This window comes from Dermacentor andersoni, chromosome 8, assembly GCF_023375885.2.
Source record: "Dermacentor andersoni chromosome 8, qqDerAnde1_hic_scaffold, whole genome shotgun sequence".
NCBI classification, from domain to species: Eukaryota; Metazoa; Arthropoda; class Arachnida; order Ixodida; family Ixodidae; genus Dermacentor; species Dermacentor andersoni.
The window spans coordinates 54,216,142-54,241,195 of NC_092821.1; the positions used below are offsets into that span (position 1 = coordinate 54,216,142).

The following is a 25,054-nucleotide window of genomic DNA, read 5'->3' on the forward strand; positions in this document are numbered from 1 at the left end:
CCGGGCGACGCCAAGAGGAAAAGAAAGACAGAGAGAAAGAACCAGAGAAAAAAAAAAGGAAAAGAAGGGGGCATGGGAGGGCATTGGGCAAGCGAAAGGTTAGGGAGCATTCAGCGGTGTCGTTGGCGGCATGTTGTGGCATTAGAAGAGCCGGTAAGGCAGTCAGTGCGCGAGTAACACAAAAGACGAAATAACATGAGTTTAAAGAATGACTTGAGTAGCATAGCAGCAATGCGTCGAGTAATTTTGAAGTAGTCAAGATGGCGAGAAGAAGTCTCCGATGCAATGTATGGGGTGATTGAAAGGCAGCGGCATGGTCTTTCAACGGACATTAGCCCCAGTCACTCCACGTAGGTGTCGTTACGGCGGTATCGAGAAATGGCGATACCCTGCGTCCCCATATTATGAGTATGTCGTACATTCCTTAACCATTACCTTGGTGACTTGCCAAAAGCACTTCCATAATTTGTACAAGATACGCCCCACCTGCTGAGAATTATAGAGGACACTTTAATACTAACGGCACACTACCCCACAACACAATTCTCTCAACACTAGACGTCACGGCCCTGTACACCGACATTCCAATCCCTGATGGTTTATCTTGGATAAAACAAACGCTGTCTAAACACAATGCACAACACTCTACTAAAGTCTACCTGTCTCTCCTTGAATTAGTTCAAACACATAACTACTTCGAACTTGAGGGGAGTTACTACATACAGATACATGGTACAATCATGGGTACGCCTTTTGCACCAAAATACGCGAACATATTTATGGGGATTCCGGGAACAGATTTCCTATCGCGCGGCACTGACAAGCCCCAACATACCTACGATACATAGACGACATACTCATATTACGGGGACATGGTCAACTCAGTTTAGATAAATATGTAGCATTTCTAAACTCTTTTCACCAACAATGAAATTCACATTAGAATCCTCAACTGAGCGAATAAACTTTCTGGACACAACAATATATATTGCCGATGGGGGGCTAAAACAACGCTGTATAAGAAACATTTCGCCAAACAACAGTACCTAGAAGATACCAGCCACCAGCCCAGACATTGCAAACAAGGCATCTTTAAACGCCAAGCCACACGACTACGTCGCATTTGCGTTGAAAACAAAGACTACATAGATAGACTCGATCACCTTAAAGAAAGCCTATCAAACAGGAACCACCGAAAGAGCGACCTTCAAATAGCCTACAACGCTGCAACCAAACTTAATTGAGCCGAGGTCGTCAAGCCCCGCCCGGGGATCACAAGAACCCCAATGCCTCTTCTTACTACTAAATTTTCAAACGCACTCCCAAACGTGAATACCATCCTTAGCAAATACTACCCGATTCTCACCAGCAACCAGAAACTTAAGATTTTTCTCGACACGCCCAGAGTAGCCTACAGACGCAACACTAAATTTAAAGATATTCTTGTGCATGCCGAACTAAGGACAAAGAGGAAGTTGGGAGCCGGTCCCTATGGCCGCCCCAGCTGCTCTACATGCAAACATATTCAATCTACTACTACAGTAAAAAGTACAGCGTCGAATTACGCACACAACGTAACTTCGGCTTTCACTTGCACATCAAGCAACGTAGTCAACTGTTTGGAATGTGCCGCTTATAGCCAACAATACATAGGTGAGACTGGACAACAAATTCTTACAAGACTCAACGGTCACCACGCGGACACAAAACACAATTTACCTAAAGCAGTAGCCAGCCACTTTAATGAACATGGTCATATATTTGACACAGCAAGGCTCTATATACTACAAACAAATTTCCGTTCACCTCGCGAAAGGAAATATGCGGAATCATACCTCATACACAAGTTTTGTTGCCTGCACCCGAAGGGAATTAATTTGGCACGTGGCAACTTAGAATCTTTAAAAGCGGTAACTTAAATCTGAAATTCTTATATCATCAACCAAGGCACAAAACACATTATGCCACCAGCTAACCCTAATTCTTAAACTCACCTAGTTCTCTATTTCGGAAACGCTTTCCTGCGTACTACTCAATTTATTGTACTCTTTCAGTTTTTGACGTTTATATCAGCTGTACGACCCCCTTTTTTCCTGTACACTTACACCCGCCCGCCTCTGTGCACGTCGCCCACCTATTTTTATTCCGGTTTCGTTTCCCCCTCTCCTTTCTTTTTTATTATATTTTTGAAACACCCTCACCAACACATTCCGAAGTCCCAGACGTCAATATGCCTTTTATGGCGCCTCCGCCCAGGGTATCGCCATTTCTGGATACCGCTGTAACGACACCTAAGTTGGACGACTTGGGACCCGCCGCGGTTGCTCAGTGGCTATAGTGTTGGGCTGCTGAGCATGAGGTCGCGGAATCAAATCCCGGCCACGGCGGCCGCATTTCGATGGGGGCGAAATGCGAAAACACCCGTGTACTTAGATTTAGGTGCACGTTAAAGAACCCCAGGTGGTCGAAATTTACGGAGTCCTCCACTACGGCGTGCCTCATAATCAGAAAGTAGTTTTGGCACGTAAAACCCCATATATTATTATTATTATTAAGTTGGATGACTTGGGCTAATGCCCCTTGAAAGATCATGCCACTGCCGTTCAGGCACCCCATACATTGCACCGCAGACTCCTTGTCACCATCTTAAGTACTTCAAAATTACTCGACGCATTGCTGCTATGCTACTCAAGTCACTCTTCCAACTCATGTTTTTTGTCTTTTGTGTTACTCGTGCACTGACCGCCCGACCGGCTCTTCTAATGTCAGAAAATCATGCCGCCAATGACACCCCTGAATGATCCCTAACTTCTCGCTTCCCCAAGGCCCTCCCATGCCCCCTTCTTTCCCTTTTTTTCCTCTTGTTCTTTCTCTCTGTCTTTTTTTTCCTCTTAGTGTCGCCCGGTTTTTTTTTCTCATAGACTTTCTTTTCTTTTCTCCCCGCCTTCCCACTCTCCCGCTCTTGTCCCCTCCTCTTGGGAACGAAGCTCAGAGACGTCCGGTAACAGCGCTCATTACCTCTGAAGTATCTCCCTTTATAACCAACCACCACCTACAACACCCGCACGTGACGTCACTGCACTAACCGTTAAAAACTAACATGCCGAGGATGCCGAGGCCGCCTTTTCCTAAGATCGGTCCTCCTGTCGGAACGTTGGCCAGCCTTTCTGAGGCACCTTATCCCTGTTTACAAACTTGCTTACAGGGAGGAAGGACGACGACGAAGTGTCTTTTGATACAGCGCTGTTCTTTCTAGCTCCGCCTTATTTCTGTGAAAACCTAAGTTCATCCGCTGGTCCTCGCTCCCTGCTCGGTCGTAATGGAAGTGGACGACCCCGCACGTCTGCCGGCGACGGCGGCGTCAGCGGCGGCCGCCTCCAGGAAGCGGATCGGTCAGCAGAGCGACACCGACAGCGAGGACACCCATGTCTACTCTCTCAGCAGTGAGGACACTTCCGATAACGACTTTCAGCTTGTGCAGAGCCGCAGAGCGAAGAGAAGGAACACCAGGACGTCCTCATCGTCAAGCACGCAAACAGTGAGACAGCCGCAGAGGCCGGACGCCAATACCATCATATTTGTGCCCCTGCTTCCCAACGCCAACATGAGGCTACTTAACAGGCAATCTGTGTCGATGTCACTGGAAGCCCTGGTGCCAAACGAAATATCGGACATTCGAGTGAACACCCGAAAAAATCTTCTGGCGGTTGATGTCCAGCATGCGGCTGCTTTGACCACTCTACGCAGTGTAACGGACCTCGATGGCATTCAGGTGCGCTCTTACATCCCTCTGGGATCTGACGTAGTCACCGGTGTTATCTACGACGTAGACGTTGCCATCCTTAATAACGACTTGCCGATTCTTATCAAGCCAGCCAATAATGATGAGATCATCGTTGATGTTAAGCGGCTAGGCAGTTCACGCTGCGTGAAAATAGCATTCAAGGGTAAATATATACCCTCGCATGTTAAGGTGGGGCACTTCAGACATGCAGTGCGGCCTTTCATTGCGAAACCTCTTCAATGCCGCAAATGCATGAAACTGGGACACGTGAGCAGCGTCTGCGAAAATCAGGCAGCATGCCCCCGCTGCGGAGAGCCCCACGCTGCAGATAAATGTGGCGCGACTGTAGTGAAGTGTTCCAACTGCGGAGGATCACATGAAGCTTCATCGAAGAAATGCCCGCATATTAAGAAGGAAATGGCCATCTTGAAAGAGATGGCGAGAGATCATTCATCTCATCGCGAAGCCGCCGAAAAAATCAGGAAGCGACGTTCACGTCGCCGGCGCTCCTCAAGGAAGGCTCCTCAAGGAAGGCGCATGCCACTTCCTACAACACCACCTCCTCCTCCACCGCCCAGGCCAGACAATGTGGACAGGACCGCGATGAGCAAGTCCACTGAGAAGACCACATCTGCCGAATCTTGGCCGGCTCTACCGAAACGACAACATTCACCAGCAGACACACAGCAAGCTTTCACTGGACAACCCCCGACGTCTACTGTCGGCGATTTGTGCGACCACGACAGGCAAGTGGCTGATATGCTGCAATCGCTAATTAATACAATGCGCATTATACTGAACAAGCTGCAAACACCAGCAGCTCGAAGCGCTCTGCAAATACTAGATGCACTAAATCCAGTGCTTGCTAGCATCGTTTAAGCATCATGGCTCGATCAATAGTCCCCTTCCGCACTGAACTTAAAAGTGCGTCGATCTTTCAATGGAATGCCAGGGGTCTAAGGACCCGTATATCAGACTTTCGCCAATTCATTTTTACACATCGCTTCCCCATACTGGTCATTTGCGAACCAAATACATCAACTCCACTCAGACTGTCCGGTTATGAATCTTTCGTCTCGTCCACATGCGGTGCGAGCGCGAAAGTGATCATCTACATCCGCACGGACTTAACATATGTCGCTAATGCGATAGAGCCTCATGACGACAACCAATATGTCTGCGTAAATGTCCAAAAGAAGAATGTGTCATTTACACTAATTGGAGCCTACATATCCCCAGCGGGTCACTTTGAGGGTGAACGACTAAAGAAAATATTACTAATGAACAATGGCCCCTGGGTTATCACAGGTGATTTCAACGCGCATCACCAGCTATGGGGAAGCACTAAAATTGACTCTAAAGGCAGGAGCCTTGCCTCCTTTGCTGCCGACCATGATTTGTGCTGCGTGAATGACGGCAGTCCTACATTTCTGCGAGGCACGACCTACAGTAGCTGCTTGGATTTAACTTTGGTGTCACGGCGCTTTGCCTCGAGCGTCCAATGGTTTACAGACATAGAAACACATGGAAGCGACCATATTCCAACATACCTAAAGATTAGAGGAGTTGAGCAACGCTCCTCTACTGCCTTGCGTACAGTTGATTGGTCAAAATTTCAGAAGGATATGGATGACACATGCCGGGAAGGCCTCTCACACACTATCGAAGAAGCAATCGCAGAGGCATTGAAAACATCCGTCTGTTCGCTTCCAAGGTCAACAAGGCGAACAGACTTGGACATAGAACTGGAGAGGCTGCGTGCAGCACGCCGACAAGCGGAGACAAGGTATCGGCGCACGAAGTCCGTCTTGGATCTGAGGGCTTCACGACGCATACAAAAGAAAATCCAGCGTCGCATGGATAAATTGGAAGATAAGAGATGGAAAGCATTCTGTCAGTCGCTTGATCCCCGCAAATCGCTCTCGCACATATGGAGAACGGTTAGGGGTCTTCGCTCATCTCCGCATCAAAGGAAGCCCTTCGCTGCTCTGGCCCTCTACCAACTCCGCTCGGAACTTCAAGTGGCTGAAGAGTTCTGTGCACGGGTTGCTGGGTCCGTGGCCATCATAACTGACGCAGCATTGAATGACATCCCTGAGGCACGTGTACCAGAAATGAACGTGCTATTTTCACTCGAAGAGCTCGATGCTGCGTTGGCGACCTGCCGGCGTTCTTCGTCACCAGGACCTGATGGCATCACGTATGCTGCCCTATGCCACCTTGGACATGACGCACGTGATGAGCTGCTCAACTACTACAATGAATCTTGGCAGAACGGCGCCGTTCCTAAACAATGGAAATCGAGCCGCTTGATCCCCATTCTGAAATCTGGAAAGTCTCCGCTTGAGATCTCATCATATCGTCCGATTGCGCTTTCGAGTTGCGTCGGCAAAGTGATGGAAAGAATGATTCTTGCTCGATTGGAATGGTACCTAGAACGATTCAACATCTATCCGGACGCCATGACAGGTTTTCGTCGAGGTCGCACGTCCATCGACAACGTCATTGACATCGTAACATGGGTCCAAAATCAAAAAAGCCTCAAGCGCCTATCTGCGGCACTTTTTCTGGATATAAAAGGAGCATACGACAACGTCGCCCATGAGGCCATACTAAACTCACTTGAGGCTGTTGGAGTTGGTGGCCGGATGTATCAATGGATTCGGGACTATTTGACTGAGAGGCGTTTTTTCTTACAGACCGAAGACGGCCCAACTTCAGACCATTCCATCTGCCGTGGTGTGCCCCAGGGTGGAGTGTTGAGCCCTATTTTGTTCAACCTCGTCCTGGTAGGACTAGTGGATTACCTACCGCAGACAGTACATGTCTCAATATACGCCGACGACATTTGCATCTGGGCCTCTGCGGTGACTCGCCCTCAGCTAAGAGCCAGGCTTCAGCGGGCGGCAACCATGACGGCTTCTTATCTCCGAGAGCAAGGCCTCAGTGTGTCTACTGAAAAGTGCGCATTACTTGGTTTTACGCGGAAACAAATGTCATCGTATCCTGTTACCATCAATGGTCAAGCTGTACTCTATGTTAAGACGCATCGCTTTCTGGGCGTCATCATTGACCGCAACCTCTCGTGGAGCCCTCACTGCGTCTATCTGAAGAAGAAGCTAGTCGCCATTGCTCTGGTCTTCCAATTTCTATGCGGGAAAAACTGGGGTACACCAGTCCATTCTATGTTGCAGCTGTACAGGGCTTTGTTTCTCGGGCTCCTTCGTTACAGCCTACCAGTATTGTCAAATGCATGCAAGACGAACTTTCGCGCCTTGGAGAGCATACAAGGTCAAGCCCTACGCACGTGTTTAGGGCTGCCTAGGTGCACCTCAACAGCAGCGACAATCGCCATCGCAGGAGACCATACAATCCAGACACATGTAGCTGTCGACTCTCTCAGAGCGCACATTCGCCATCTGTCAAGGATCCCCGACCATCATTTGGCCTCCCTACCAGCCGAGAGACCTCAAGCGACCTTTTCACGAGTTATTAGCGCTCATCATGAGTACATACCGGCATCATTTACACCGGCGGCGAAGCCTTCCTCTCCCCTGTGGTGCCTGCGACAGCCTCAAGTGAATTTTACTATTCCTGGAATTACAAAAAAGTCCAATCATCCATCGCCGGCTCTGAAGCAACTTACGCTCATATTACTGGACCAGACGTATCATGACCGCATACATATATATACCGATGGTTCCACCTCACCTACCAGCTCAACTGCCGCATTCGTCGTTCCAGCCAAGAATGTTACAGTTAAATTCAAATTGTCGCACACGACTACATCTACATCGGCAGAACTTGCAGCTCTCCATGCCGCTATGATGTACATCACCGAAGAGCCTACAGATAAATGGGTCGTATTTTGTGACTCTAAGGCAGCCCTTCACAGCATCAAGTCCGCATTACGTCACAGAACTTACGAGCAAATGACATCTGAAATCAGGGAACTGCACCACCATGCTCTGGAAAGTGGACACCACATTATATTTCAGTGGATTCCTGCTCACTGTGGCATCGTCGGCAACAACCTAGCTGACAAGGCTGCCCGGTGTGCCCACGAAGATACCAAGACGCGTCCAACACCTTTGGCGAGGTCGGACGCTGCCAGAGAACTTCGCCAACTTGCGCGTAAGAAGTCCCAAGATCTCTGGATTTCAAGTGGCTTCAATTGCAGATTACGTAAACTGGACCCCACGCTACGGCTACAACTGCCATCTAGCCTTCCCCGCGGCGAAGCAACCTTGTTGTGTCGCTTGTGGCTGGGAGTGGCGTTCACGAACGCATACTCCTACCGTATGGGAATGGCCGAGAGCCCGATGTGCGACTCCTGTGGGTGCGAGGAGACCATCGAGCACCTATTGTGTACCTGCCCTCGCTACGATGTCCAACGCCTCTCTCTGCGGACAACTTTACGCAGACTGGACTCGAGATCTTTCACCGAGTCAAAGATACTCGGACCGTGGCCACACCCGTCACTGACTCGAAAAGCGATTCGTGCACTAGTGCGGTACTTGAAGTGCACGGGCTTAACAGACCGTTTATAGTGTCCTTGTGTATGGTGTCGCTCCCACACGTACTCAGTGCTTCCTCTCTCCCTTTCTTCCTCTTTCTATTCCCCTTTCCCCCACCCCCTGTGTAGGGTAGCAAACCGGATGCTGTTCTGGTTGACTTCCCTGCCTTTCCTACCCTTGTTTTCTCTCTCTCTCTCTTACAGGGAAAGTGATTTGCCATCATCTTGGCTCTAGCTAAATTCAGGCCTTATTTGTACGGTCCCCCTTTCAACTGGCCATCATGCCCTTTGTTGGTAGCACACCCTCAAAGATCCTTCTGGCCGCTTCGCCCGCTGGGCCCTGTAGCTACTGGAGCACGATATTCGCATTTTGTATTCGTCCGGCGTCAAATACGCAGATGTCGAAACCCTTTCATGCTCACCGGTATCGGCCGACAGTGCTTGCATCTCCATCCTCGAGCCCACACTTTCCCCATCTGCACTACTGAATATGGCTTCGGAGCCGCACAAATATTTTTGGGTTAGTGCTCTAATCAGCATCCTTTCTCACCCCTCCACCCTTTCACCGTTCCGCGCTCTTCGCCACCAGGCCACTTCGTCACCAGGCCACTTCGTCACCAGACCACTTCGTCATTCGTGATGGTCTTTACCGTCGGAAGCACTTCCCTGATGGTCGTAAGAGGCTGCTTGTCGTAGCCCGCCGTGTTCGTGTCAATATATGCGTCGCATTGCACCCAGACTCACAGTGCGCACATGCCGGCCTCTCCAAGAGCTACGCTCGACTGCACCTGCAATTTTATTGGCTAGGCATGTATAACTATGTGCGAAAGTTCATTCACTCTCGTGCTCTGCGCAAACTCCGGAAACCAGCTTCCAGACAGCACAGTCCGCCAAAGCCCCTTCCGTGCCCTAGTCGACCCGTTGATTTTTGTAACATCAGCACATGCGGCCCCCTTCCATCAACTCCAGCTAGTAACCAGTGGATTATCCACGCTGTGGATCACTTGCACCGCTATGCCTAAACAGCCACTCTATGGTCTGCCACCGCATGTGACGATACAATTTTCATAATACGGCATTCAGTTCTCGACCATGGCGCCCCTTGTGAATTCCTGAGTCATAGAGGTTGCGTATACCTTTGCGATGTTTTAAACGCCCTACCGGATGAATGCCCAATCGTCCACCATACATGCGCATTGTACCATCCGCACACCAACGGCATGACAGAGTGCTTTAACCGCACTTTCAGATATATGCGGTCAAGGTACCTCGCGTCTGACTATTCTAAATGACACCAAGTTCTTCCTTTCGCAACATATGCTTACAATACCGCGGCACCATATACTACTGGATTTTCCACCTACTTTCTTCTATACGGATGAGAACCTTCTAATACTTTTGACACTATGATTTCTTACAAGCCTGATGCATAGGAAAGTACCACGCACTCCGAAGCGTCTCGACGCGTCGAGGAATGGCGCCGGCCTTCCCCCTCATTTTCTACCGAGGGCCAATGGCAGCAGCTATCCCGCCTACCTGACGACCGTTCTCCACGCACTTTTTCACCCAATTCTTTGGGCTGGCTTAGGCAATTCACAACCACGCCAAGCCTCTCTACTCACGTTGTCGCTATATATCGACGGCCCTGCCGTGATCTGGAGCAAACATCCTCGGTTAATTACCTCATGTAGCATCACGCGCCCTCGACAGACCTGCGCCGTCGTGGGTACGAACGCGTCAACGTTCATCGCATTAAGCCTTACTGTAAACCATTTGTTCTGCCTTCGCCCTAAGCCGCAAGGAAGGCGTATTTTTTGAGCGGGGTGATTGTGGCTGGTGCCTAAGCAGCATCGCCACCTGCGTGAGCTCGTGGTTGCTGTGCTTGGCCGGGCATCTCCGACTGCTACCCGCTCGCCGGCGTCCCGTTGCAATAAACCTCATTTCTGTTTGTTCATTAAAATTTAATTTTGGATAGCTGTAACAAGAACATCACGGTGACAGCGAAAATTTCCCTGGAGTTGAATGGCTATCGCAATGGAAAATACAAGCTTGGTTACTACTTTGCAAAATAAACATTCACAGCTGTTCTTTTTTTTTTTTCGGTCTCGGTGTTCAGACTAGCATGCGCGTAAGCATACGGCTTCGCCGGTAACACACGTCACTTTAAAGATCTTTCCCCATTACGTGGCCCTGTAAAACAGGGAATGATTCATTGCGGCGGGTAAGTGGTTATGGCTTGCGTAATCATGGCTGTTTAATGCGGAGAATGACGCCGTGTGTTTCACCAGGTAAACCGCAATATCCAAAAAGGGGGGGAACGGGGTTGCGTTCGTTCATGGCTTCGATTCCCGTTAGGAATCCTACCGGGTTCAAGTATTAATCTACCAACCGCCATGTAACAACGCATCCTTGAACCATAGAAATTACATCTCGGTGTTGAGGCTGCAAGCGCATTGAGCAAACTGCAGCTATTCGAATTAGTTACGTAGACTAGGCGACTGAAGTTACGCGGAGTGCTAGTGCTAAAGTCAGTCGCGTGGCGCCAGATACGTGTAACTGGATTTCGCTATGAGGGTCATTCTTCCCGCATTGTATCTACGCTTATAACAATAAACTGGCGCTATAATTTACAATTTTTAAATTGAAGTGAAAAGCATCACGTGCGTAAATCACGTTTGAGCAGGTTTGGCCAACGCGAAAGTTTTCCACGCGCCTGTTTGTTACCTTTACATTTTCTCAGTATTCGCGAAAGTTACACGGATGTCGACTTGACTCAAATGCGTAAAAGCAACCAGTACGTTTAACATTAGCGGAAATGGCCTTACTGACTGTGTATAATTTTCAGACCTTTTCAGTATTCGCCAGGATGTCGGATATCGGCACAGCTGCAGTGGCATTTCGGAATTCCTTGTATCCTTATTTTTCATGCGCGCATGTAGTTTTCCAGCATCACGAGATATGTTCAGTGTAACGACGCTGATACTGAACGCATATTATTTCGGTTTGTATTTTCTGTTGCACTATATCCTCCATTCATCGACCTTCTAAACTCCAATTCGTTTGCGACAATAATTGATACGTACCTGTGACCAGCATCACTGATGCTGCCAAAATAGAAATAGCGCCAATGCTTTGCTGGAAAAAGAATGGAGAAAATTAACAAACAAATACAGTGTGCAGGCAACATTTGATTTTATTTTGCACTAGAGATCTGGCTCAGCATTCGAATCAGTACTTGATGCACATGGCATTAGGCTTTGCGAACCTAGGACTTGCAAGTGTGAGCGACCTTATTCCAGCGAACGTTTTTCAAGCTGGCATCCAACTTATATTTACATGCTACTCGCCTTTTGTGCTTGCAGAGCTTGGAACTGGAGGGCCACGAGAGCTCATCATTGAAATAAAACTTGGTAAAGTGACGTGCAGACTTGTCATTCAATTAAAGGCGACATAAGTTCCTTGCTAAATGAGAACATGGTGGCGCGGATTTTTCTGCCCTACGAAACGCCTGTATAACACAAATTGAAGTATAAGAAAGAATAGTAGTTACAAAACATACGCACAATATAGCCGTTGCTTACGGCTTAGGGTTAAATCACGTGTCATCTAGTGTATAACCGCGTGAAAAACTGATGAGAAAAATTATTTTCGCTTTTTCTTGCCTGTCAATGTACTTTGTGCCCAATGAAATTAATTTCATCTACTTACCGTAAGAAAAATGTAGATGACGCAAGCCGTCAGAGAAATGGCTCTGTTGAAGCGCCAACGAATGTACTGCATAAAAAGGGTATTGTTTTGAAGCATGTAGAATTAAAACAGAATTCAGGCAAACTTGCATGTGTTAAAGTCACATGAAAACTAACATCTAGAAGGCATTACCTGCAGCGTTGTCTGAAAGTACGCGAGGCTGTCAAAGTGATTCGTTCATTTCACTCTAGGTTCTAGATAATGAAGCTGGGCCGGTATTACCGGCAGCGCTGCGAAATGTTACATAGAACTACAGCTGCCATGGTACTTGTAAATCTTCTGGTACGTGACGGCAAAATATGTGGCTGCGAACGGCAGAGTAGACATTGCATCATTATGTGAAATAAATGATGAAGCAATAGACATGCATCACATTTACTATCGTCATGAAGCGTTTTTGGCATCCCCTGTTAAATGGCTGTCTTATTATTAATACTGACCTTCATCGTCTATCAACTCAATTTTATCTTCACAGCCTTATAGAATACATCTGATATTGTACATTAACCATCTTAGTCAAGCCCTGCAATTTAAATCTCAGTAATGTCAATGTCGACTTCACTCCTGAACTTTACACATTTCCAGCTGATCACGTCTGCTGTTCTGCGCGACCAGAAACCAACCGCGACAGCAATATATTCTAATTTCACACGAAGGGCTTGTAGTATTGGGGTAGCATCAATGCCATTCAACATTTGCTTATCAGATAAATGTTCATGAGTCGAGTGCTCGAAAAGCACACTGACAAAATTCGATAGCGTAACCGCAAGTGCTCGTGATCATCTAGGACAGTATCCTCGGGAGATGACGTTTAGATATACTTTCACTTTCACGGAATTTCACAAGATGCGCGCTGGTATCCGCCGTGGTTGCTTAGTGGCTATGATGTTGTGCTTCTAAGCAAGAGGTCCGGACACCAAATCCAAGCCTCGACAGCCGCGTTTCGGTGGCGGCAAACTTCAGAAACACCCCTGTACCATGGTTTGGGCTGCACACTAACAACCATCAGGCCGTAGAAATTAATATAGAGGCCCCCACAACGGCGTGCCTCATAATCACATCACGGTTTTGGCACGTAAAAACCCCAGAATTTATTAAGCATGAAATGATTTTAACTCCCCTTGTTGATGACCTTCAAGTGGCCTTGAGCCAAAAGCCAGTGCCGTTACTCGGGTATTCAAACGTGAAGACCCGGGCAAGTTGCGAGACCTAAGCGACAGTATCCGGGCAACCAGTCAGGACCGTATTACATACGCTAGTTACTTTCCAAACAAGTTACAAGAAATACTGCTTTCGAGTTGTTCCTAATGTTTGTTCACAATATCACTCAAGCTGTAACTTCTAGTACGCTGAAGTTTATCAGTCCTTTCCAAGAGCGACGTTCAACAAGGAGATACAGGGCACTATACAATGGATTGTCATTTTTGGCGCTGAGACAGAGTTGCCTGTGCTATTTTCAACGCCAGCGGTCCGTGAATTCCACGGCGCGTCCATCGCACGGACCGCGGATGCCTGTTTGACCGAGACGAGACTTGGAATAAGGTTCTCTGTACGACAGGAGACTATAGCGCCCATATGGACCAATGCATAGTATGGCGTAGTGCGACGTGGGGCGGTGTGGTGTGATGCGATGGGGTGTGCCGTTGGGAACATGCTCTATACCCATTTTAAGACTGTGGCTGGTATCATCTCCAACCAGTTTTCTTTGCCGGTAGTCATTTCATGCTTACACCTACTGTCGATTACGGAGGGCCAACATCTTTTTTTTATTTTAAGACTAGCACTGGACGCGCGCGGTGTCTACGGGCAACAGCGTTATGGCCCTGTGTCAACTGTGTTCGACGCCCGACCCGTCCGGCTTGAGAGTCATGAAATCTAGCAGAAGTTAAAGAATCTCCTAATGTGGGCGCGCGAGAACACCGGCCCTGCAGCTACCGGCTACTCCGAAAGACATGCGAATCTTAAGGCGAGAAGATTAGTGTTGCTGTGGTTCTGATGAGGAGCAACATATCTTGTTTCAGGTGGACCAATGCATATATCAAATGTTTGCGGCTCATTGTTTGTCGGCGAAAAGCTCTCCACTGTGCATAAAGCGGACTTTGCAGCCTTCGGTATCATTAAGGTCTGCAGCCTTAAGTACAAGCAATGGGTCACAGTATGAGAGTTTATTAACTTACACATGCATTTGGATTTGAGGACATTAGTTGTCACTTATGATACCAAAGTCAACATTTGCTCAGGTCTAAGCGAAGCACGTTACAGAATACTAATTTGTTATCGCCAAAGTCGTTTAACGCAGAGCGTGGAACTTCAAGCTTCAAATATCTATAATGGTGAAGCCTAATTGTTTCTGTGAGAATGTTGCAGTTTAACATGCCAAAGAAACATGCAGGCTACGACCGCTGCAGGAGGCCACGAGCACAGTGCCACCGTCTAAGATTATTTGTTGTGCAGACAAATCACAGCACACGAGTATGTTTAAGAAATTAGCACGCCTTGGATACTTCACACACTCTACGGTATCCATCCGGTTGTCTATCTATATCTCTCACCGTTTTCACACTAACTTGGGTAATGGGATTGTCTAATGCGCAGACCTTCGGGTTGCTATGCTGAGGGAAACAGGCTCGAAACCAACCGCCTGACCAATTTGGGTCACTGGTTATGTTCGCTCCTCAATAAAGCTCTTGGATGCCACCTTGGGGAACTGGGCATGTTACGCTTCTCAATGATACTGTTTGAGGCCCACCTGGGTCGCTAGGTACAGGCAATCGTGTAAGTGCTGCCCGTTGAATAAAAAAATAACATATTTACGTATCTGGCAGGAATCACGCTTGAGCGATATATATATATTATGACAAACTTTTTTGTGTTTATACACTCGCACGCGCATCACGCGCGGACGGCCGGTGGGGCCCCTGGTGGGGCAGCGTGTCCAGAGAGCAGCGTGAGCGGAGTCCGGTTATGTACACGTCACAACAAGACGCGTTCAGCCGGCGGCACTACGGGTGTGTCGCGGGTGTTCGTAAACGCTTACTGTGTTAAGGTCGACATTCATCGTTATATGGACTCTGCGGGAATTCTTATTACATTGCAGCCTCATCGAGAACTGACCACTAGGGCCCGGAATCAAAGCCATGACTTCGTACTTGGCCATAGATAATCATAAACACTGAGCCACTATGGTAGGTTAGCCTAAAGGTCCTGCAGTGTAATTTCAACCAGCAGTAGATTTCGCTAAATACATTCGCCCTTGTGCATTATCATCGTAATTCTGAATCATGGGTCACAAAAATGAGGTTAGTAGTGGATGTGTCATAATGTTTAAACTTTATTTTCATAAATTTCGTGCGGGCTTGATAAAGCAACATTGTAACAAAAAAGGACTATCCTGCGCAAAAGCAGCATCGCCATGGCTATAAGCTTGTGCTTGCTCTTCTTGTCTGAACATCTGCTACCGCTACTCCTTCGCCCACGTCCCATGGCAGTAAACCTTACTCTAATGGTGATCGAGGTCTCGTAGACGCGTGAACTCTACAGCCCCACGCCACCTCCTGCCATCACCGACGACACATGTAACACTCCACCGACAGCATCTTGTATGTGCGGATTCCTTGCGTCGGCGATACATCTTCGTTTTCACTAGCACCCTTGTCAAAGACATCGAAGATTGAATTTCCTCTTTTGATTGCCCGTACAAGTGGAAGACTATACCAAGTTTAAGAACACAATTATTTATCTGTCGGATGATTCAAAGCTACGGTACATTTAACAGTGAAGTGTGCTTTATTTAATTGCTCGTCTTTAAGACCAGCTTAACCGGAGTTTTTGGTCACCCAGCAGTAGAACGCTTCGCAAGTAGTGACGCTTGCATACTCCATCCCAGCTGGTTGGCGTGAATTTTAATTATTATATTTAAGACATCGCCGACCCTTACAAACGGATGGGAACGCGTCAAAGCCCGTGAAAAAAAGCTACACAACACACAGAAAAGAGTTCAACACGAAGCATTCCAATTGCTCGTATCAATGAGCCCTTGCACAATCGTCGAAGTTATTGAGCTGAGAGCTTCAACGAGCCACTGCTCGTGACCTTGCATCGTTCATGTTACGGCATTTCGTTATCCACCATAGTGCCCCTCACAAACTCCTGTGGGATAAATAAATACCGCGGCTTCAATTGCGATGCTTTGAAGACCCTATTCGATGAATATCCAATCATCCACAGTGTTACTACAGAATACGGTCCCCAAGTGAATGGCATCACATAACGCAGCAAATGCGCGTCCCCTCTGACCACTCGAATTGGGAGCCGGTCCTTTCTTTCGTCACCTATGCCAGTGATACTGCACCGGAAATGACTACTGCATTTCTCCAATAAATTATTTCATACACACAAAAACCTTCTAATATTTTGGACAGAATGCGTTCAAGGAATCTAGAAGTATGCGCTTTCAGAAGCTGCTCGACAGCAGCAATCCCGTCTACCGGACGATAGTTGTCTTCTCACTTCTTCCCCTGACTCTTTCCTTTAGCTTACGGTACTCTCTACGATACACTATAGTTGCTGATAAATACTATGGCTGCTATCGCCATCTGTAGAAGACATCCTTCGTTCATTACCTCATGGAGCCACTCACGTCATATACAGGCATGCTGCCATTGCAACCGCGAACTTGGAAATGTTAGACGCATGAAGATGTACTATGATTATCTTCTTGTGCCTTGTGTGAAGCGACGATATTTGTATTTCTTGGTGCGCGGAGGGTGATTGTAGCGAAGAAGAGAGGTCTGTGCCTAAGCGGCATTGTTATCGCTAATGGCGCCTGGTTGCTACTCTTAGGTAAATATTCTAACCTCTGCCACCCCTACTGATTCGCCGCCCTCACCCGCCACCTCCCTTCCCAGTTTCCCATCGAAATAAACCTAATTTCAGTACCTTTATTTTATGTTGGAGAAGGCTCGCCATATGTGCAACGTTTTCTTTTTGTTGATTAGCAAACGATATTGCTTATGATAGTCTCTGTTGCGCAGATGTGTTGCCGCATCGCAGGCTTTATTACATCTAGAAAATGGCAATTCACATTGGGCAGATTTTTTAACTTAATATGCGACGTTTACTGGGAAGAGGACATTCGGTGTTGACATCCAGCCTAGATATGTATTGCTACACGCATTGTTTCTTAATTACCCATATGACCTTTGTTTATTGCCGACATCACCGTTGCATATTTGCTCTCGTGAGTTACACTTGTTAAGTGGCAATTTCAGCAGCCAGTTCGAAAAGAACAAATACATTTCTAAATGTGTTTCACGCATGTAGAAAGTTATCAATTTCTTTAAAGTCGCAACGCAAAAAGCAGAAGACGCAATAAAGTGCTACATAAGGTTATAGTTTACATAACTTCATCCAATACTGCAGCTGACAACCACTCTACTCCAGGGTTGATCTCCATTATGAGGAAAACTCGCAAACTTAACAGATGTCTTCTGCGTGTTTGTCTCGCATTTTGTCGCTGTCTTTCACCAGTCAATTATCATGATGGCATTCCTGAGCGGAAGAGCACAACACACAGCTTTCAATAATAGAAGTTGGCGAATTTCAACTTTTCGAGTACTGATCGAATACAAATGCTAAGTACGCATTATCGAAATAAGTGTGGTATAGTAAACGAACTGCCTAATTTTGAAACAGATGTATTTATTCTGATATGTTTAGTTACCATACCTTTACTGATATGGTGCAAAAAAAGCAACGAACTACTATGAAAAAGGAACCGTTCTAAAAACAAGACCATGAAATGTCATAAAGAACTGCACGAATAGTTTTTCAACAACTATTGAGACAGGTTGCAAAGTAGCCTTCCTAGAGAGACTGGCGCTGTGTGAGTAGCTTCGCAAAACCGCTAAGAAAAAGTTGCCGAAGAACGATCAATACTTAGAAAAGAAGAAAAATCACGCATGTTTAAGGACGTGTATGTCATAGACACGTGTAAAACAGACACGTTTGCATACGTCCACAACGTATAGGTCGTTCATCAACAAAAAAAAAAAAAAATAGAAAAAAAGAATAGAAGAAAGAGACATGGAATGTTGTAGAGTAAAAGATAAAAATGCTAGAGGACTATACTGCCAAAACCATTAAATTCCAGTTTGCAAGCAATAGTAAATGAAAAGTTGTCATGCATGCTACGGCTGCGAAACCACAAAAAATACTTCCGTTACCAATTTGGCTTCTGCACTGCTACGGAACCTTCCGCCGTTATCACGAATTTCATTACTTAGAATACCTTATTTCGCGTACGGGCAACGGCAACCAAATTTTACCATTCGGTTCTTGCAAAGTATTTGCTTACCTTCAAACCTACTAAATTGCCGAATAGTTCCTTTTCGAGTAATAATAGTTAGTGTGTAGTATTTGATTCGCATTCGAAACTTCAAATATTGGCACACCCGTTTTCAATACCCTGACAGTTTATTTGGTACACGCAGTGCCTAGTTTAGCTAGGCACTTTGCATTTTACCACTGATATTATTGTGGTAAGAAGAATATGCCGAGGCCACTGAAACGCTAGATTTCTGGTTTTCATGCCGAAAAGAGGAACTGAAGCTGCTTGGGATACCGCAGCAGTATTATTTATGGTGTGCGGAGGAAATTCGTTTATCTAGCGATTTACTTTTCCCTTGGACAGTTAGCTAGAGGAATCGCAGTGGGACTTCCGGGACCAAAATCTATCTTTCACGATGCTAGTTTTTTATCAAGGAACTTGACGAGCATTTGAAGATTTAACTTTTTTTTTTCAGGTCGTTTCCCGTCGTGGCTACAGGAGACGCTCCTTGATACCGCAGAAATATTATTTATGCTCTGCGGAAGAAATTCGATTATCTGGCAATTTACTTTTCCTTTGGACAGTTAGCAAGAAGAACCGCAGTGGGACTTCCCAGACCAAAACCCAGTCTTGACGATCCTACTTTTTCATCAAGGAAGTTGTCGAGCATTTCAAGATGAAACTTCTTTTTTCAGGTCGTTCCCCGTCGTGGCTACCGGAGACGCTCGTTGTTGTTCTCTAGAGTTGTTCTCACCTCGAACACTGACGTAACTCGTAGCCCATGGAGCAATGGTACGATGACTTGTGTTGCCAGAGGCAAACACAGCAGCGGCGTCACGGCGCCTAACGTGGTGTGCCAGCCGTAGGCGTAGAAGTGCGCCGGGAAGGCTACCAGCGCAGGCGATGAGTAGATGGAGGCCACCGACGAAGCCGCCAGAGGAAGAATACCGAGTGCTCGACTTCCGAGGAATACTTCGTCCTTCGTCGTGCCACCTCCAATGGTATGTCCACTCTTCCGGAAGGAGAAGTAGAGGCCCAGCGATAAGTTTGCTGCGACCAAGGCCCCGAACACCGCGTATTCCAGCAGTAGCACCATTACGCACGGCTTCCGCGAGGAGTTTCACGATGAGTGAGAGGTTGTGCTTGGCATAATGCTCTTGACGAAAATATATCGCAGTCCACATTAAACATGCCCAGGAAACTGCCTGTTCATCGCGCCAGCGCGTCAGAGTAGTGAAATTTCATAGAGATGTGCAAACTCAGGTTTGACCTAATTTCCCAGAACATCTGCTACAGCGACTCCAAAAGGCGCTCCGTGTTATACGAACAAGGTTACAACCCTCATATATATGTGCATTTACCCCCAGGGCTCGAAGCAAACGCTTGGCGGAAAGCTGTATGTACTGGTGTGAAGTGCTTTTAAAACGCCAGCTGCTCTATGCGGCTGAATAACGGTCCCACCGGCTTTTTGTATTTTTTTTCTTTGTTGCTCACATGATATTGGCGTGTGCACTGAAGCTTTGTGTCTAACTAACGTTTTCATCTTCCGGTAGGCTTGTTAAGGTTACGCGAAACTATAGCCATTACCACGTGCTATGGTCTCGCGGGTCCTTGCTTAGCCGGTTGTACCTGTCAGTTGCGTTAATGACGTTTCCGGTAGATTGTTTACAAAGCGTGTCAGCAGCTATGAGGGTGGTGTGACATTCCCCGATATGCACCAATCTCTGCTACTAAACGCACTCTAATTTTTGAAACTGCGAGCGTAACATTTGCTTCTGAGCCCCGCTATTGATACAAACACGAGCACGTGGAACCAATTAAAATAACCACACTGCAATTAATACTTACGCTGCCCTTGCATCAGTGCCTCTACGCAGTAACTACATCTCGCTATGCCCCTTCGTCTCGGTCACCCTTTCTTAAATTGCTTGTGTCGTCTTTTGATTCGGAAGTGTAACACCAATGAATCCGTCTTCCTCTGCCTGTAGCTACTTTGCCTTTGCTTATGAGTACAAATGTGTTCCTAATGATATGACAGGTTGAGATAGTTAAAAGTAACATGAAACATATTATAAAAATATGCTGGCTCGACATAGCAATCCATGTATTTTCGGGTATCACGTAGATGCTCTATCTGCCGCATGGTGCCTATTGAAGGGGTTGCGTGTTTGTTTCTAGTTGTAATACTTATTCGTTGTTGTCTTTGATGAATTTTCAGGAAGGCACTGCCGTTTGATTCATGTACTGTCGTTTATTCTTCAAGTTACAGTTATACAAATAAGAGCACTTCCTTTACATCGCAAGATCTCATCAGAGCGACCTTTATCAGGTGCTTGAGTACCAGCTCCTCCAAGTCGTCTAAGTCAATCAGTTTCCCTCAGCCCCGCTTCCCCCGCCGAGATGGCCCCCCGGCAAGCCCAACCAAAGCCGTAAATTCTAGGAGAGTCTCGGAGTACAGGGAAGACGTCGGCGAAGGGAACTCCCCTTCCGTTCTTACGGCAGATCATCTGCAGTATCCCAATTCACGATACAAACAGAAGAACCAGACAAACACAACAAAAGAACACCAGTAAGTCGAAATCTCACAACGCTAGTAGTTTTCGAATTTGTTTTCCTTTGTTGACGGGAATTTTCCTCCTTATTCAATTTCTGCTGAAATATCAGTGCAGCGAAAGTTGAGAAAATGCCCCTTTCATTTATTTAAACATTCCTTTCGCAGCTTTCCGTCTGCGAGATTTCAATGACCTTGAAACTTACGGCAGAAGGAGCGGCGTGAGCGTAGCAGGTCGTCCCACTTCACTGTTACTGTATACCAGATTCAAGGCCACAGTGTGTGTCCGTTCAAGAACCTGGCCCAAATAATGGCTCCCTCGTCATCTTTATCCATCTGCCAGCGTCACTACCTTCTTAAGCCGGAGCTCTCCTACGAGCCCAGAAGTCTATCCTCCTACGATATTTACTTACGCCTATATCACCGTGTGTATGATTACTTGCCAGCAGCCGTTCCTAGTCGGAGCAAGCTTTAACGCGACAGCGTTAAGAAGCCCGTGTTACCGAAAATCCAGCGTCGTTCCAGACGCTCCAATCCAGACATTGTTTCGGCAAAAATATTCTCGTACCATGCGTGCCTTCCTTGTGACGCAAAAAATCTACTGAACTAATTGAATTTCTCAAGCTAAAATACGTAAAAAAATCATCGTAAACTATGGCCTACACGCCACCTACAGACATGATAGCTCTCGCATTGTAATTTTGAATGCAGGAGAAAACATGATTCTGTTAAGGGAGAACTGAAACAAACGTCTTTTCCACTGTTTCTACAATGCATAAACCGGAGACGGCGTCCCCCATTTGCGAACTCCGGTGTGTAGATATCTCAGAGTCCACGAAGCGGCGCGCCACCTTTCATAAAACATTTCGAGATGGCGCTGGCCTCCGCCGCATCGCGGTCCACACATGCCGCCACATTTCTACCAGACAGCTGCTGCCTTCATGCATAGGGTTCGCCGCGAGCGTTTCCCGGTAAACATTACGGTTGCAGACGCTGCAGTTGCCGGGAAGCGTGAGACGCAGTAAGAGATCTTTAAATGCTATTACGTTCCACTTTTAAAGACGAAGCTTAAGCTTCCTCCGAATTTTTTTTTTTTTTAGACTTTCGGCTAGGTTGGCCCTGACACCTGCTGGCGGGGACAACACTGAACGACTGAATTGAACCCTTACGGAAATGTTGTCTATTTGCGTTTCAGACGAATATCGCGATTCGGACAGCATTTTGCCCTACGCGACATTTGCATACAATACGTAGTGTCATAATACCACAGGCTTCTCCTCTTTATTCCTCTTGTTTGGTTGCCATCCCACTCTGCCTTTTGACACATTGCTATATTCGGTGTCGCGACATACAACGGAAAACGTCTATGAAGCCGTTGGTCGTGCTCATACGGCTCGCCTGATCGCCTGTGATCGACTTACAGCGGCTCAGGCGTCACAAAAGAGTCGCTACTACAGTCGCCACCAGAACGTTTAATTATCTCCCGGAAACATTCTTCCGCTGTTCCGCTTCCCAATGATACTGTTTGAGTCCCACCTGGGTCGCTAGGTACCTGCAATCGTGTAAGTGCTGCCCGTTGAATAAAAAAATAACATATTTACGTATATGGCAGAAGTCACGCTTGAGCGATATATATATATTATGACAAACTTTTTTGTGTTTATACATTCGCACGCGCATCACGCGCGGACGGCCGGTAGGGCGGCTGGGGGGGCAGCGTGTCCAGAGAGCAGCGTGAGCGGAGCCCGGTTATGTACACGTCACAACAAGACGCGTTCAGGCGGCGGCACTACGGGTGTGTCGCGGGTGTTCGTAAACGCTTACTGTGTTAACGTCGACATTCATCGTTATATGGACTCTGAGGGAATTCTTATTGCATTGCAGCCTCATCGAGAACTGACCACTAGGGCCCGGAATCAAAGCCATGACTTCGTACTTGGCCATAGATAATCATAAACACTGAGCCACTATGGTAGGTTAGCCTAAAGGTCCTGCAGTGTAATTTCAACCAGCAGTAGATTTCGCTAAATACATTCGCCCTTGCGCATTATCATCGTAATTCTGAATCATGGGTCACAAAAATGAGGTTAGTAGTGGATGTGTCATAATGTTTAAACTTTATTTTCATAAATTTCGTGCGGGCTTGATAAAGCAACATTGTAACAAAAAAGGACTATCCTGCGCAAAAGCAGCATCGCCATGGCTATAAGCTTGTGCTTGCTCCTATTGTCTGAACATCTGCTACCGCTACTCCTTCGCCCACGTCCCATGGCAGTAAACCTTACTCTAATGGTGATCGACATCTCGTAGACGCGTGAACTCTACAGCCCCACGCCACCTCCCGCCATCACCGACGGCACAAGTACCACTCCACCCACAGCATCTTGTATGTGCGGTGTTGTAATGTCAGTGCTGACGCCCGATGTTGCAATCGCACCGCTAGCACGAGTTGTTGCAAATGGGTCGCAAGCCCCAAGGGTAGCGTTGGCCTGGCGGCCTGGGGCACAACTGGAAGCATCCGAAGGTCCCGGCAAAGCATGAGTCGACTGGTAACAGAACAACTTGTTTATTCTAACATCGCAAAAGAGCGGGCGGTCAGGTCGACCGAAGTGGAGAGACGGGAGAGCACGTAACTCAACGGAAGAAATCGGAGCCTCTCTCGGCGTCCGGGGGCAGCTGCTTTTATAGTCTCGGAGTCGAGGGCAAGAGGGAACGCCTCGATAGAGGCGCACGTGACTGGGCACGGACAGGCGGAGAGACATGTTGAGACGAGTGTAGTGACGCATCCGCCGAGGCGGCGCCTGTCAGACCTCCTCGCTTCACACTTGGGGAGCTCCTCTCCCCGGCTGCCGCGCTTTGACAAGCGTGGGCACGAACATGCACACACACACACACGCACACTTGAAGACACGTAGCACTGAAACATGCCTGGACGCGCTTGGCGGGGAGGCGTATCGGCGGCGCTGAACGGGCCAAAATGTCCGCCGCTTTGAACGAAGCCCCGGCGTCCGTTGCATCCGCGCCGGCTATACCGCGCGTCGTAGGCGAAACGTAACGGACCGCCCCGCCGGGGAAAGGAGATCCCGATGGTCAGGGGACGGCATCCGCTGTCCGGAGGGATGTCGCTCGATGATGCTCATAACCGAAGTCGGGCGTCCTTCGGCGTTTCTTGAGCGCAGCGCGCAGAGAAGGCCTCGTTCTCTCGTTCAGGTTCACACAGGACACTCCAAAGTGACTTCGGGAGAGTTGACATTTTTGTTCTCGTTCCCGGCAAGCGTTAGAACTACGCCGAAACTCAACCGCTCAGTCAGCAAGCACGGCACAACCCTCACTAAGCCCTGCCAGGCTCTTTCCCCTTTTATACCACTGCCTAGTTCCTTACAGTAGTCTAGCAGCACTCAGAACGCGTCCACAAATTGGAAAATTGCACTAGAACGCACATCATCACTTTGAAACACTACACAAAAGCAATATGTTAAAAATCCTGCCTCAGGAAGAAAAACATCAGTAACAAACAATTTTGAGGCTGATTCCCACGTTAGGGGCTTCGACTTAAGCCATCGGCGTTACCTTTGAGACTCCCCTTTTTGTAACGCACCTCAAAGGAATATTGTTGCAAAGCGAGGCTCCAGCGCAGGAGGCGGCCATTTTTGGGAGAGATGGTCTGCAGCCATTGGAGAGGGCAGTGATCCGTCTCAATGATAAACCTCGAGCCGGCTAGGTAGCATGACAGTTTCTGAACGGCCCACACGATACACGCACACTGTTTCTCGGTGGCGCTGTACGCCTGCTCACGACTGGTCAGCTTACGACTAGCATACAGGACGGGGTGTTCTACTTCTCCATTTTCCCGTTGGCACAGTACAACGCCCATGCCTCGCTCACTAGCATCGCACTGAACAACGAACCCTTTTGTGTAGTCGGGCGATCGTAGCACAGGCTGGCTTGTTAGGGTGCTCTTTAGGGCGCTAAAGCTCTTTCCTTTGTCTCGTCCCAGACGACTGTTTGCGGCTCTGTCTTTCTTAGAGCATCCGCCAGGGGAGCCGCGATATCAGAGTACCTGGGGATGTACCTCTGATAGTAGCCGGCGACACCTAAGAACGACCGAATATCGGTCTTCGTGCGCGG

At 47.6% G+C, this 25,054-nt stretch overlaps 1 protein-coding gene across 1 annotated transcript in view; it reads right to left on the minus strand.

Annotated features, from left to right (window-relative positions):
• The window catches only part of LOC126526358 (sodium-coupled monocarboxylate transporter 1-like), a 113,573-nt gene extending 94,030 nt beyond the window's left edge, over positions 1-19,543 (minus strand). Inside the window, exons 1-3 of the mRNA XM_050174255.3 lie at positions 19,130-19,543; positions 12,009-12,074; positions 11,384-11,435 (exon numbers count right to left, since the gene is read on the minus strand). Of these exons, the coding sequence (XP_050030212.3) occupies positions 11,384-11,435; positions 12,009-12,074; positions 19,130-19,471 (460 nt within the window). The 5' untranslated portion in view covers positions 19,472-19,543. The remainder of the gene's footprint in view (positions 1-11,383; positions 11,436-12,008; positions 12,075-19,129) is intronic.
• Positions 19,544-25,054: the final 5,511 nt, after the last annotated feature.